This window comes from Pan troglodytes, chromosome 8 (genome assembly GCF_028858775.2).
Source record: "Pan troglodytes isolate AG18354 chromosome 8, NHGRI_mPanTro3-v2.0_pri, whole genome shotgun sequence".
Classification (NCBI taxonomy): domain Eukaryota; kingdom Metazoa; phylum Chordata; class Mammalia; order Primates; family Hominidae; genus Pan; species Pan troglodytes.
In genome coordinates this window covers 63,142,682-63,158,269 of record NC_072406.2, presented here as the reverse complement: position 1 = coordinate 63,158,269, position 15,588 = coordinate 63,142,682, and the positions used below count along the sequence as shown (strand labels likewise).

Sequence of the window (15,588 nt, the reverse complement as noted above, 5' to 3'; positions counted from 1 at the left end):
AGGACATTCATAAGTAAATTCATTCTTGGTCTTTTTGTTCAGAATTAGTGCATGAAACAATTTCATAGTTAGCTACCTGCCTAGGAAATTTTTTTGCCCAACTAGTAAAAAAGAGAAAGAAAATAAAAGAAATGCCAACCATACATGTGTTTTACCAGCAGTACATCTTCAGAAGTTAGAAAGGAACTGATAAAGAAGTGGTTCCCTTGTGCTTCAGTGGTTATTTACAAGTCATTTGTATCACTTTCCAACCTAATTTACATGTAATCTACCACCTTTTGTTCCACCTCTTTTTTTAAAAAAGTGTTCGTTTGTCTACATTACCTTTCATTAGACAATACTTTTATGAGTGTAATTCTTAATTTATTATTAAATAATCCATTGAATATTGACAATTTTACACAGTACTCATCAAAAAATCTAAACCCAGAAAAGAGATTATTCAGTGCTTTTCGAAGAAGTCAAAAAATCCTTAAAACCAGAGTAGGCAGGGTACAGCAAATAAAATGCAGACACTTTAACATGAGAAACAAAATCTCCAAAATTGTTCTCCTACCTACCCAATCTGCCATATTCCACTTTTTCCACCAATTTCAGGAGTTTCCGCCACATGGTTTGGCTCCAATGAGCCAGTCCCTGCAGCATCCACAGACACGAATTGGATCTGTGTTTTTATATCAACAGATAAGTTCAATTACTTCATGATATCTTTTATGCACAGGTAAAGAACTGATATTGATAATCCAGGAATTTGGTTTTATTTTTACACATGAACTGTGAACATAGAACTGCATGCCCTAGAAGAAATGACAGCTGGTGAGAAAATAGGTTTCTGTGCGTTATCTGGAGCCAAGAGTGCTAGGTGCAGAAGGATCAGTAGATGATACAGTGGCCACCTTGGTACAGTTGCCAGTGAGCTATCAGGAATCACAAGTAGATTTGAGGAAAGCTTCAATAGAAGGAATAGAGGTAGTGGAAACTGATTCACAAACCCTTCTGAGTAATAACAAATACTTTAAAAAACCATATCATGAGTTCTAATATAATTTTCTTGTCTGGAATCAGCTACTTTCAGGATCACTTGCTCTTTTAGGCTTCTGAACTTTTACACTGAAGACTGTGGCATCATTAGAAAAAAGATCACAACACTTGGAATCCCTGATTACCTAATCCTCCAGCAGTTAATGCCCAAGGAAACAGCCTCTAGGATACCAATTCATCAAAAAGTGTTCCAGGTTCATTCTAATTCAATAAATTATGTTGAGATTAAGTTATACATAATAGATGTTAATACTACCATTATTAATATTGTTATTATTTTCAAACCTCAAAGTTTATTTTTGAAATACAGATTGATTTTTTTTCCTAAAATGCTAAAGCTTTTACATACATACAAAAGTATGACCTGGGGTTTGGAAATTTGCTTTGCAGTCTGGGAGCTTGTAGTTAACTTAAAGAATTGTAAATGCAATTAGTACTTTCAGACAATCGATGTCAGATTGTCATATCTTATTCTTTGGGGTATGAAGCAAGGTATTTTACAATGCCCAAAAATAACTTTCAAAATAGTATTTAGCAAACTGTCTGGAGCCTCTTTCCCCCCAAATTAGAGTATCCAACACAGATGATACACAAGATATAACTTGAAGATTACTGATTTTTTAAATGCCTCCCCAGAATTTACATATTAAATCGATTATTTTCTCCTTCATAATAGTTACCTTTTGACACTTACACATTCACCCCAAGTACAAATTCACTAATTATCAAGGCCTAGGCACTATTATAATTCTGGGCATATAAATCTTAAATATTCTATGATTGAATGGGTCCATGAGTGAGTGAGTGAGCAAATGGTAAAAGAACAGATAAATTAATTTAGAACCTCTGCTTTGAGGAGTGCTTTCCCAGCCAGTAATATTTTTAATATCTACGCTAATGGCAAAACTTTCTGGTTTGGGGTGAATTTGATTAATGAAAAGAGTCAAAAAATCATTTGGAATAAGTCTTGGGAGTAAGAGACACAATCCAGTGGGATAAGGACACTTAGGAAAACACAAGGCATGATCAAAATATTGGAAGTCTGACTTTCTCATAATTGTGTCCTGAAGGCAATTCCAGAAATGATTTGAGCATCCACAGCAGCTCTGAACTAGGCATGTTAACTCCAGAATGACTGCTTAGAAAGACTATGTTATTTTGAATGAAGGAAAACTGACATGCTGATTTTCTGTTTCTCTAATTAGGCTCATACATTTATGGTCAAGGTTTATATCATATTTTGTAAATGTGATTAGAAGAAAAGACCATTTTTCTTATATGTAAGATGAAGGGTAAGACTAGATGATTTCTATAAACTTTCCCAGTACTAATATTCAGGAATTCTATATATAAATAAATAGTTTAAACATTGTTCACATTAGTGAGCCATTCTCACTAATATTTCAGAGGTTTTATATTGAAGGGACTCTCCTTTAAACAACCCCAAGACTTCAAGGGAAATCATGCTTTAGGCTGTAGACCACAAGATATATGGCTGCTGGAACAAGATATATGGGACAAACCTCTCTCTCTCTCTCTCTCTCTCTCTCACACACACACACACACACACCCCTCCACCCCATTAGCAGTAAACTATCTGTCCCCAAATAGCGACGATTATAGAAGTCAACATCGTAGTTCATTAGTTCACATTCATTTGAAATCACTTATATAATGTGTAGAGAGTAAAGCTGTTCTTTAAATGATCTATCAACTTTTCACTAAATAGTTACAACTTCAAAAGCCGGGGAAGTGCCTTCAAATGAAAGTGTGACAGCAAGCTTCAGAATGTCCTGCTTCCGATTGTGTCCAAAATATCTTATTCTGTAGATTCCAGGCTGGGCAGTGTCTGGAATATGCCATTCCACTGTTGCATTACTCAGACCCAGGAGTCCCTTGTGCCAGTAAAAACTGTTGATAAAAAACAAACAAGCAAGCAAAACTCAATTTTACTCTTAAAAATGTTTAATTAGAAAAATACATGATTATTCATTTAATGAATATTCAGGGAATACCTACAATGAGCAAGGCACTATCAAGACATTGAAGATACAGCAATGAACAAAACAGACAAAAACGTCTATTTTCTAGAAGAGAAACTTTAAAGAACAGCAATTTGTAGAAATAGCTTTACTTGTTCTACCTTTCTACCTACCTAAATTATACTCACCCCAGGAAACCTTACCTGATAGCCACAAGATGTCTCTCCTGCTGTAGAATTGCAAAGCACTCTTTTAGCCCTTATCTGACACTTATTTTCACATCTAGATTCATTTGTTTTCTATATATATATATATATATATATATATAGAAAATGAATACATGTCAGACTCTCTTCTGGAAGTACTGAGGGTACAGTAAGGAGCAAGATAGATATGGTCCCAAGTTTCATGAAGCTTATGTTCTACTGAGTTGAGGATGGAAATAAATGCAATAAACAAAAAGCAATAAATATAAAAATCTTAAGAATGACAAGTTTAATGTAGAAAACAAGATGGACTTTTTTTAGGGAGATGTCATTTAAACTGAGTCTGCAGAAATCTGGAGGAAAAAACATTCTAACAAGAAGGAACAGAAAATACAAAGTGTCCAAAGCAGGAACAAACTTGATGTGGCCACAAAGCAGAAAGCAGGTCAGTTGGTACAGGGAATGGTAAACCATGGAAGAGTGCTTGAGATGAGAGAAACAGATGGAACCAGATCATGTTGGCCCCTGCAGATCACAGCAGAGAGTTCAGACACTCTTCTAGACTCAGTGAGATACAACGGGCTAACTGATATCCTCTGTTATGCTGAAAGTAAATCTCTTGGGCACAGAGAGTGTGCTCGACATTCTGTGTTTCTCAGTGATGGGTTCAGTACTCTCAACAAATATTTGATTATTCTGCTGCTAATGAACAAGGCAGAGATCTAAACATATCCTCAGTATTGACTGCTATTAGCCAAAAACTTTGAGCATTTAAATATAAATCATTCTTTTTATTACCTGTATAACCTTTTTAACGATAAGTATACATTACTTGTTTTAAAATGTACCTATACTCTACAGCTCTAAATACCAAAGAAAAATTTTGCCCATATTTGTATATGGGCCATGGTCAAATTCCTATTTTCAATTAACCATCTGAATCATACTAACATATTTACATTTAACAAACTAATATCACTTAGTTTGAGGCAATCTGAATTAGACCCAAATTGCCAAAAACTGTACCTACTTCCATGCCACTGTCATGGAATGTTAAATTTATAGACTTGGGAACAGAAGTATTGTCTTATTTCAGACACATTATCAAATCTTCAAAATATCTATTCAGCTCAGGAATTTGGTAGCAAAAGGCAAAGAGATATGTCTCTCTGGAGAAATTGCCTGAATATATTATCTCCTCACTCAAGTCATTAAGAGTTAAACACCCAAGCCTCTAGTGTTTTAGTAACTCAAATGAAGAATCATTGATCATATACAAACATGCAATACATGTCAGGTATAGACTCATTTTCCCTATAGAAATATCAAGCTCTACAGAGACATCTCAACACTTTTACTCTATACTCCTTTCAACCAATTTGCAAGGAAGCTAGTGAGATTTTACAAATAATACCTGTGTCCATGGGGAAAAAAAACAGAACAGATGTCTGTAAGAATGGAAGCCATAACCTCATTAGCACCTAATCTTACAGAAGCACACACCACACTGTTTTGTAGAAAAATGAATCAAAATGAAATCTAATAAATCAACTAAATATGTCCAGAAACCTCCTTGGGAATTTGATATCATTAATACCTTGTATTGAGCCAGTCTTTTCATTTGTCTTCCCAGCATTACAAGCCAACTGGTTTCGAAGCTTGAAAAACAAAAATATTCAATAAATGTGCTCACCGAGTCTCCCAGGAGGCATCATTACACACTATCTGTCACGATGTTGAAGTAGCCTCATATTTCTCCACAGTGAGGAAGGTCTGATGGGTCTGAAATGCAATTAATAAACCTGATCAGGTACTGCACAGTCACAGAAGGAACCCGTTTGTAAATACTCCCCTTGTTGACCATATGTTAGCCTACCAATACCTTGTGTGAAAATGTGTTAGAATTTCATCCAAATTCTTAGGCTTTCCTCTTAACATTCTATGCAATGTACTCAGAATGTTAATTTATCCAGTCTATTAAAAAACATGATTTTTTTAGAAATGTGAAAGAAGTATAATTTTAGAGTTAGTAGCAAATTTTGGAAATTAGGGCAGAAAAGAGGCTGGGAATAAAACTTACTTGAGATTTTAATAAGGTATAAGTCAAACCTTTTCATGATATGTTTATTGATCTATATATCCGAAGACTTTCTCTAGTCACCTCAAAATTTGGAAGGGAAAATGGTAAAGTTTAGTCTACTTTCCATCTCCAGGTGAATGAATTATTAGTTAACGTACCTCCCTGAGTGAAAGAATTGAAAAGAATACATAAATCTTCCCTATCCTGGGGTACTAAAGGAGGTCTCTAGATTTTTTATAATAGATTTCTAGAAACCACATCATAAAAAGATTTTATTTCCCCATTGGAAGATTATTATAATAGAAGAATTTGTTTCAGACCAAGAATTCAGCTTCAAACAAAGCACAGATTTGAATCATATGACAAGTTAATAAAGACAAAGGCTATAAATTTCTAGTATCCTTTTAAATCCTTGAGATTGTGACCCTAAAAGGCACATGTCTAATGCACCTCTATTTATCACAGTTCTTTACATCTGTCATTTACTGGTGCTCAAATAACCCCTTGCTAAATGTATCACCTATTTACATGTGGGCCATGTAATTGTTTAAAATTCTTCTTTAAGTATTCAACTGATGAATTACATTCAATAAGGAAGTTTTCATAACCATAGGAACTTGTAAAGAGAGTTATTTCTGTCTATTTATGGCAAATGACATTGGGAAGGCCTTAGATGGAGAAGATATGGTGGGCTTTTTGAATATGTCTAGAGTATAGACTGAAGAACAAGTCTAGGCCTCTGAATACCAGGGATAAAACATATGACAATCTTTTCCCAACTGCTCTACCGTAATCTCTTCCAGATGCATAATTAGGTACTGCATACATTAATTATGCATAATATAAGTTACTTTATCTCTCTAGGCCTCAGTTTCTTCATCTGGAAAGCAGGGGTAATAAAACTTAACTCACTGGGTAGTCGTAAGGATGGAATTAATCATGTGATAATGCATATAAAGCACTTTAATAGGAATACTTGCAAATACTACCTGCAAAATAGTAAGCATTCCATAAATAGTGATGATAACTACTAATGAAGAAGGGTGATAGAAATTGTTTTATACCAAGTCCCAGAGCATTCTTTGAAATTAATTCTATTACCACTATAGTAGTTTAAATGTTTTGTTCTCCTGCTTCTCCATGGCAATAATGATGATAGAATTTCTCTACCCTAGGGATATCAGGTGACAGCTAAACATGCAGTTTTGATATAACACTTTGATATCTTCAGAAAATAATGTTATAAACACGTAACTATTGTGGCACAGATTCACTTACTAAAGAAATTACTTCAAACAGGTGCATATTGACTACCTAAGAAGTAGAAGACTTGCCTCCAATGTCATATTTGAGAATGTCATATTGCCACAATTGTTATCTTGGCAATAATGACATTTTAATGAACAAGAATGGGAAGGTTCTTTTGGAAGGAAGGTATTTTTGGATTATAAGTGACTATAGGCCCTGGGAAGAACAGCTAATTGATATAAGGAATGCATCCTCAGCCACAGTGAAAACCATGACCTCGAAATCAGTCATATGCCCACTCTTTTTCCACTATAAATTCCTTTATTATTTGAGGTTTTACAACTAGAATGTGTCCAGTTACTGCTTGTGTAGTTATAAGTATATTTTAAGGAAGTTATACAAGTATACATTAATTTTATTAATAGATATATTACATATGTATATAGTTTATCATACATATGATAAAAACAAAAAAGTCTGAAATGCTTTATTAAAAAACTCTTAACAGCTATTACTTCTGGAAAGCAGGTTTGTGGGTAGAAGAGCACTTATATATTCTATTTTCTACACTTCTATATTGTTTTAACATTGGGCATGTATTTTGAATGTCATTTTTTAGGTTTAATAAATAAATGCTCTATTAGCACCAGTAGTAAATAATAGGGAAATGGCCAATGCAAGATAAAGTAAAGCACATGCACCAGGACTCCAAGCCAGAAGAGTATACACCCGGGGATCTGTGACCGTTCCACAACAGTACAGGTAGGACCAGAGATAGCAGTGTAGAGGAGGAGGAGAGAGACAAAAAGAGAAGAAGAAGCCAAAGACACACATCCTTCAGTTGGCCCTTTGACTGTTTCACAACATTTGGTAGAGTTCTATATATTTGAATACAGTCATATATCGGATACATCCTGAGAAGTGCATTGTTAGGCAAATTCATCATTGTATGAGCATCACAGACTTAGACTTACACAAACTTAGATGGTGTAACCTCCTACACACCTAGGCTATATGGTATAGCCCGTGGCTCCTAAGCTACAAATTTGTACAGCCCGTTACTGTATTGAATGTTGTAGGCAATTGTAACACAATGGTAAGTATTTGTGTATCTAAACATACCTAAACGTAGAAAAGGTACAGTAAAAGTAGAGTATTATAATCTCATGGGACCAATGTCATAAATGCAGTTCATCTTTGACTGAAACATCATTGTATGTGGCGCATAATTATATATATGGGATTGTATTCAACTTAACATCTGCTTGACAGACAATGCAGTCATACATGCATTATGCTATACTTGGTCCTAAGTGGAGCCAATTATATGTTTCCTGTGTGCTTTTACCCAGACTCAATCCACATTAACTACCTATTGAATATTTTCCCGTACCTACAAAATAAGATGGAAAACAAGTTGGAATATTTTGTCTTTATGTTATTAACCTCTAGAGGGATATTTAAATGAATGAATGGCTAAAAAGTGGATTTACATTTGTAAAAGAAAATCATTGATACCTACCTGGTTTTGTACTGAATTCTTCGGGTTAGCACCTACAAATATAACTTCAGCAACTACCCCCTGAAAGTAAAATTTCATTTAATGACTTCTAATAAAAGGTTTTTTTGCTATACTCATATTTTGGACATTATTTATTATAAATTCTATAATTTAGGGTGCCTTTATAGATTTTGTTCTATTTAATCAAGTAAGTTATCTTCTAAGAATATTAACCCTTGCAACAATAGACATAGGAATGTTTGGCCAACGAGTTTGCTTTGGGTAGACTCAGATACAAGTGAAGATCTAGGGCTGTAGTTTATATTAGTGACAGCATATTAAAATGGCTTCTTCAGGCCTTGATAATTCCTCACACCTCCCTCCCAACACAAATACAGGGAATATTTAAATCAAATTAGAACAGTCAAAACTTTCCACAGATGACTCACATTTATGCTTACATTTATAGTTAAGCTTTTATTTTTATAAGAGATGGAGTGGCAGGATGTGTATTCATCCTCCCACCTGAAACAACTAAAAAACTGGAAAAAATATATATTAAACAATGGATTTTCAAGTGACAAAGAAAGACAGTGATATTTGAGTGGCAGCAGACAAACAAGAACCCTGTAATCCACCAGCTCAATGTCATCAGAGTTTACGGGCCACGGCAGAAGGAGGAGAATTCAGGCCAAGTCTGGCAGTCTAAGTTGAGGATATGGAGCTGGGGGTCCACAAAAGCCAAACAGTCTTGAGTTTATAGCACAGAGCATCATAGAGAGGATAGCTGCACAGAGACAGAAATCTGGAGATTTGCAGAAAGCTCCCCTCAAGTTTGCATGCATATAAGGGAACTACTGGAAGCCAGGAAAAGAATAGGCTAACAGAATTACAGAGAACAGTCCCCAGGCTCATAGAGAGTTGTGACAAGATTCTGTTCCCACCAGGCCAGACTGGAAAACCTCATAATTCAAAAGAATTTTACATTAGTGTGTGAGGGGATGAGGGGTGCTGGGGGAAGGGAGGAAGGGATTTGCTCAAGACGAAAATCTGCTCTGGTCCTGCCTAAAAAATTTAGTAATAGGTAATGCAATAGGTAAAAGCAATAAAACTAAATGCTAGTTCTTTGAGGACACAAATTACCAAAATTAGAAAGAAAGAGGGGAATCATTGTCAACTCTTCAGAAATTAAAAGGATTACAGGGGATTATCATGAGCAACAACAACTTTTATATTACACCAACAAATTAAACAACTTATATGAAATGAGAAAATTCCTAGAATGATACCAATTCCTATAAAGATAAATTCCTAGAAAGACACAAAATTGATGCAAGGAAAAAAATAGGACATATGAATGGGCATATAACAAGTAAAGAGATTGAATTAGTAATAAAAATTTTGCCATAAAGAAAAGCCAGGTCCATATGGCCTTGCTGGTCAATCCAATCAAATACTTAAAGAGTAAATAATGCCAATCTTTTGGATACTTTTTCAGAAAGTACAAGAGAAAACATTTCCCAACTCATTCTTTGAAAGCACTATTGCCCCAATACCAAAGGCAAAGACAACACATAAAAAGAAAACTAAAAATATGCCTCATGGACATGAGTAGAAAACTCCTTACAATATATCAGCAAATCAAATTCAGCAACATCTAAAAAGGATTATACACCATGACTAAATGATACGGCATTTATTTAACATCTGAAAACCAATGAATGCAAATACCTTATTAAAATAACAAAAGACAAAACCACATTGTCACCTCAGTAGAAAAAAAATTGCAAAACTCCAACACTGATTTCTGACAAAAACTTGCAATAAGCTAGGCATAAAACATGTAAAAGAGAATCTACAAAAATCCTAAAGAAAACATCATACTAAATGGTGAAAAACTGAATACTTTTCTACTAAGATTGGAAACAAGACAAGAGTGTCCAGTCTCACAACTTCTATTTGACATTGGATTGGATCTTCAGCAAAAAAAACAAAGATGAAGGTACCACACAACCTGACTTCAAAATATACTACAAAGCTATAGTAATCAACACAGCATGGTACTGGCCTAAAGTAATCAACACACCATTGGTACACATAGACCAATGGAGCCCAGAAATAAGCCCGCACATTTATGATAAATTGATTTTTGACAAAGGTGCCAAGAACGCACAATGGGGAAGTGACAGTCTCTTCAATAAATGCTGCTGGGAAAACTGGATATCCACATGCAGAAGAAGGAAATATAAAAATTAACTCAAAATTGATTAAAGATTTAAATATAAAACCTGAAACTATAAAACAACTGAAAGAAAACCTAGAGGAAAAGCTCCATGATGTTGGTGTAGGTGATGTTTGTTTTTTTTTTAATATGACCCCTAATGCAAAAGCAACAAAAGCAAAAACAGACACATATTACATCAAACTAAACAGTTTCTGCACAACCAAAAAAACAATTAACAAAGTGAGGAGACAACCTAAAGAATGGGAGAAAACACTTGCAAACTATGCATCCAATAAAGAGTTAATATCCAAAAGATATAAGGTACTCAAACAACTCTATAGCAAGAAAACAAATAACCCAATTTGAAAATAAGAAAAGGACCTGAATAAACATTTCTCCAAAGAAGACATACAAATGCTCAACAGGGTATTTTTGTAAATGTTCAATATCAGTGATCATCGAAGAAATGCAAATTAAAACTACAACAAGATATCACCTAATACCTGTTAGAATGTATAATATTTAAAAAGACAAAAGACAAGTGTTGATAAGAATGTAGAAAAAGGTAACTCTTGCACACTGTTCATGACAATGTGAATTAGTGCAGCCATTATGAAAAGCAGCAAGAGGTTTCTCAAAAAATTAAAAATAGAACTACTGTAAAATATATACACAATACCATTTCTGGGTATATAGAGAAAGGAAATGAAATCAGTTTGTTGAAGAGATATGTGAACTCCCATGTTTATTGCAGCACTGTTCACAATAGCCAAGATATGAAACAACCTAAGTGTCCATCAATGGATGAATGGATAAAGAAAATGTAGTACATATACACAATGGAATACTATTCAGTCATAAATAAGAATGAGATCCTTACATTTGATACAACATGGATAAACCTGGAGAACATTAGATTCAGTGAAATAAGCCAGGTACAGAAAGATAAATACCACATGATCTCACTTATATAGAGAACCTTAAAGAGTTAAACTCATAGAAGTAGAGAGTAGAATGTTGGCAGAAGGTTAGTTACCAGGGGCTAGGAGGTTAGGGGGTTGAAATTTTATATTCTATTGATCAAAGAATATAAAATTTCATTTAGACAAAGGGAATAAGTTCAAGAGGGCTACTGTACAACTTAATGGCTTCAGTTAAAAACAACATATTTTGTTTTAAAAATTGTTAAGAAAGTCTCAAATTTTCTCACAACAAAAAATAATAAGGATGTGACATAATGTATATGTTAATTAGCTCAATTGAGCCATTCCCCATGTATACATATTTCAAAACATCATCTTGTACACAATAAATATATATAATTTTTATTTATCAATTAGAAAATTAAATAAAATTTTTTAAAAAGCAGAACATTCTATTGAAGGTTCTAGCCAGTCCAATAAGGATAAATAATTAGGTGCATTTAGAAAAGAAATATAGAAAGGAATAAATAAGCTTATTTTTATTCACAGATGACATGATACTATAGGTAGAAATTCCTAAGGAATCCAGACTCCCCTCTTACTCATCCCTCCTCCGCCCAGAAAAACTGTTGAAACTAATAACTGATTCAGCAAGCTTTCAGGACACAAGATTGATATAAAATAGTAATGGTACAAATTCTGCTTCATTTCTGTATGTTTTTCCTATCCTTGACTTAAGAGACAACTCTCAGTGCCAGTGAATAGTTCCATGATCATTCACTTAAGAAAGGGAATAATTTGGATTTTAGAATTTCAATTTGACACAGTTACTTACAAAAAATAAATGTTTCCCCATTCTCATTACTTTTGCAGAGATAAGAACAATTGTCAAAATTATCATTGCTAACAGTTGGTCTACAGCATGATTAGAGGCAAATGGTGACACAAAGTGACATCCCCCAAAACATCCCTCTAAAGGATTCCAAGGTCTGCTCATGAGTCTTACCACTCTGTATTCAGGTTTTGCTGGCTGCAGGACATCCCCAAAAGTTCTGCCTTTTGGTGCTCTATCCACAATACTAGGAATTAATGGAACTATTAATTGTTTGAAAAAGGGAGGTTCTGGACCTCTGCTCAGGTTGGCTACCGTGTCCTGGAACAGAGAGCATTTGTTAAGGAGTGCACAGGTAGAGTCAAAGACCCTTTCCCCAGGCCTCCAGACCCAGAAATGCCTGCATTAATGGAAGAGTGCACACACACATATACATACTCCAAGAGCTAACAACCTTGAGCAAAATAGGAAGGTAGCCTTGCTAAGCATGAGCCTAGAAATTTATAATTTAAACTCTTGTCACTGGGAGAAAGTTTTGGTCATAGGCAACTCTTTTATTCCCCTGGACAACATAAGGACAGTGACCAGAGTACAAGGTTGGAAGCATACTTTCAAATTGTCTGACCTTGTACAGGGGCCTAATATGCAAAAAGGTAATTATACCATGACAGTGTAATTATTATTTTAATTTTTAAAAAGTATTGAGCCACTCTCACCTGGAGTGAGTACCAAGTTTTTTCCTAGCTTCTTGTCTGTGCTAATAAAAGAATATAATAAATATATTTTTAATTTAAAATTTAAGATCATCCCACATCCTGACTGGTTTAATCTATATTGCCCACAAAGTTTACCATTTTTAATAGTGTCATAAAAATACAAATCTCAATTTTCAAATATCCCTATAACTATATTAGGTTGGTACAAAAGTAATTGGCATTTTGCCATTACTTTCAATGAATATTTAATGCTCTTTATTCCTCACATTATAGATTTAATCTTTACAACTGCATATGATATGAGATAGGTTATGTATTACCATTCCCATTTTGCAAATGAGAAAATAGGCTTAGACATATTCAGTGGTTTTTTTCAAGATCACATAGCTAGTTTTAAGGTGCTTGACCAGAAATTTGTCTGTAAAACAAATTTCCACCAAATTAATTGCATTTTTCTTCATTGTCACTACAAAATTTGAAGAATCTATTTTCTTGGGAAGAACTATAGACCTATGAGCATAGTGACAGTTAAACAGTAGTTATCTCTAGGGATGGATTATAGGTTTATGCTTTTCTGTATAATCTGAATGACCTACAGATAGATTTGGATTTTATAATAGAAATAAATAAATAAACACAAACAGTTACTCAACAAAAGTAACCTAAAACTGAGACCAAAATTATGATAAAACGAAAATAAATATCAATTAAAATATGTGCAAAGAAATTATATAAAATACTGAAATTTCAAACACACAATCAGTAACTAATAATACAGGCATATGAAATTTTCAACGTTTGACTGATGCAACCTACAGAGACAACCATTTCATTTATTTCAATTTAATATATCCAAGCTCTTTCATTAAAAGGGCTTTATTTTCTTTGCTATGCCACAATTGTTTCACATTTTTTACTGAGGCTTACATATTATTATATAAGGGACTGCTTATTATTTTAAGCTCTTTATCTTGTTTGTTGACTAACCTTCTGACATCACAGTTGCAGCTTCATAAACAACTGCATCCAAAGGGAAGATTTCCACAAGTGAAGTTCCTTTAAATCAAGTAAACTTGTTCAGTGGTATATATTTTAGGTAGATGCAATGTTTTCATTCCAAGGCACCACTATTTTTACATCAAATCTAAGCTTCCATTGATTTAACAACTCATATTATCTTTTGAACCACCAAGAAAGTAAAAGCATGCTACTAATTATAATAATAAGCTTCCTCTGATTGGAAAATGCATCCCAATTTCCAAGATATTATAATGTGGAAAATGGGCATCTTAGAATGCTGACCTACTCAACTTTTGGAGTGAGTGGGGAGAACCTGGCAAGGATTAGAGAACACAGGTTCAACTCCCAGGTGTAGTAAGCTTCATCACTTATCTTCAAGCCTATGTGCTCCTCTGAAAACTGGGGAGAAATGATATCTCCTTAATTTCACATGATGGTTGTAAAAATAGTGAGAAAATATATATGAAAGAAGCTGCCAGCATGAAAGGATGTTAACTAGATCCAAAATTGGGAAAGAAATTTTATTTATTTTCTTAGAGATACCACAAAACTATAAATTTTGTAAAATATAAAGGTTCTCAAACTGAACACTCGAAGCTAAGGTTCTCTTTCACTTCCCTCTGCATTTTCTTACCCAGATACAGACACATACAGACATACACACACACACACACACACTTGCACGCACAAACAATATTTGATTACCGTAGCAATAGCCTTAGCAAGGTTTCTGAAGAGCTGAATGTAAGCAGATAATGTGTGCGGTCCATAAATTGTCGATGCTGCCTCATATCGCTGAGCCTGCAGGAAAGGCAGGGAGAGTTGTATATGGTTCTGCATATTTAAATCCATTTACAGAGGTGTAGCATTTTAGGTAAGTGTGATGCTTGACATCTCACATTATTCAAAACTGGCACAATCTTCAAGATTATGTATGACAAAAGAGGATGGGCATTTCCATTTACTGGCCAAGGTAAGTGACTCCTATGGACTACCTGTTAAAAGCAGTGGGTTCTCTCTGCTTATGCCATTTAGACTGTCACTCTATTTACTATGAAAGACGGTGCTAGCTCTTAAGCTTTAGTCTATTATAAGTACTTGTAATATAAGTGCTTTCCCCCAGGGCATATATCAGAAGAAAAATAAAACAAAATAAAGAGTCCTAGTAACTTCTGGATAAATAGTTAGAAGGTGCTAACTGGAGAAGGACATTTAATCCATCACAAAGCCATGAAATTGAGCCAAATGCATCTTTTAGCTGACCTCCAGGCCCTTGGTTCTTCTACAGGAACTTCAAAGTTATCAAATCTAAAACCAACCTCACCACTCCAGACATACCAGCTTCCTCCACAACATTCTCATCTCAGCGAATGTCATCTTTCCAGTCTCCCATGTGAGGATCAGCCGGCAGTTACCTTAGACTCCTCTCTTCCTCATCCTGTATCCTATCAGTCTCCACATCTGGTAATTCTGTCTCCTTCAAATCTCCTGAGATCTTTCATTTTCCTGTCTTACTTTCTCCTAAGGTATAAATAGATTTCACCTTAGTTCAAACCCTCATTTCTCACCCAGATCTCTTTTTTTATATTTGTATTAGGTTCAGAGGTACATGTGCAGGTTTGTTATATAGGTAAATCACATGTCATGAGGGTTGGTTATACAGATTATTTCATCATCCAGGTAATAAGCACAGTACCTGATAAGTAGTTTTTTGATCCTCTCCCTCCTCCCAGCCTTCACCCTCAAGTGTGCATGTCCATGTCTTGCCCAGATCTTAACTACACTATGGCTTCTTAATCAGTCCTCTGCCTATAC

The 15,588-nt window shown here is 34.6% G+C and overlaps 1 protein-coding gene across 1 annotated transcript; it reads right to left on the bottom strand.

The window, feature by feature from the left end:
* Positions 1 to 341: 341 nt before the first annotated feature.
* Positions 342 to 15,280, bottom strand: LOC100611461 (putative inactive neutral ceramidase B). The gene is given in 6 exon segments (XM_063781792.1): positions 342 to 2,952; positions 4,923 to 5,011; positions 8,080 to 8,139; positions 12,212 to 12,284; positions 14,479 to 14,574; positions 15,189 to 15,280. Coding segments are annotated over 5 exon segments (498 nt in total). The 5' UTR covers positions 14,565 to 14,574; positions 15,189 to 15,280; the 3' UTR covers positions 342 to 2,762.
* Positions 15,281 to 15,588: the final 308 nt, after the last annotated feature.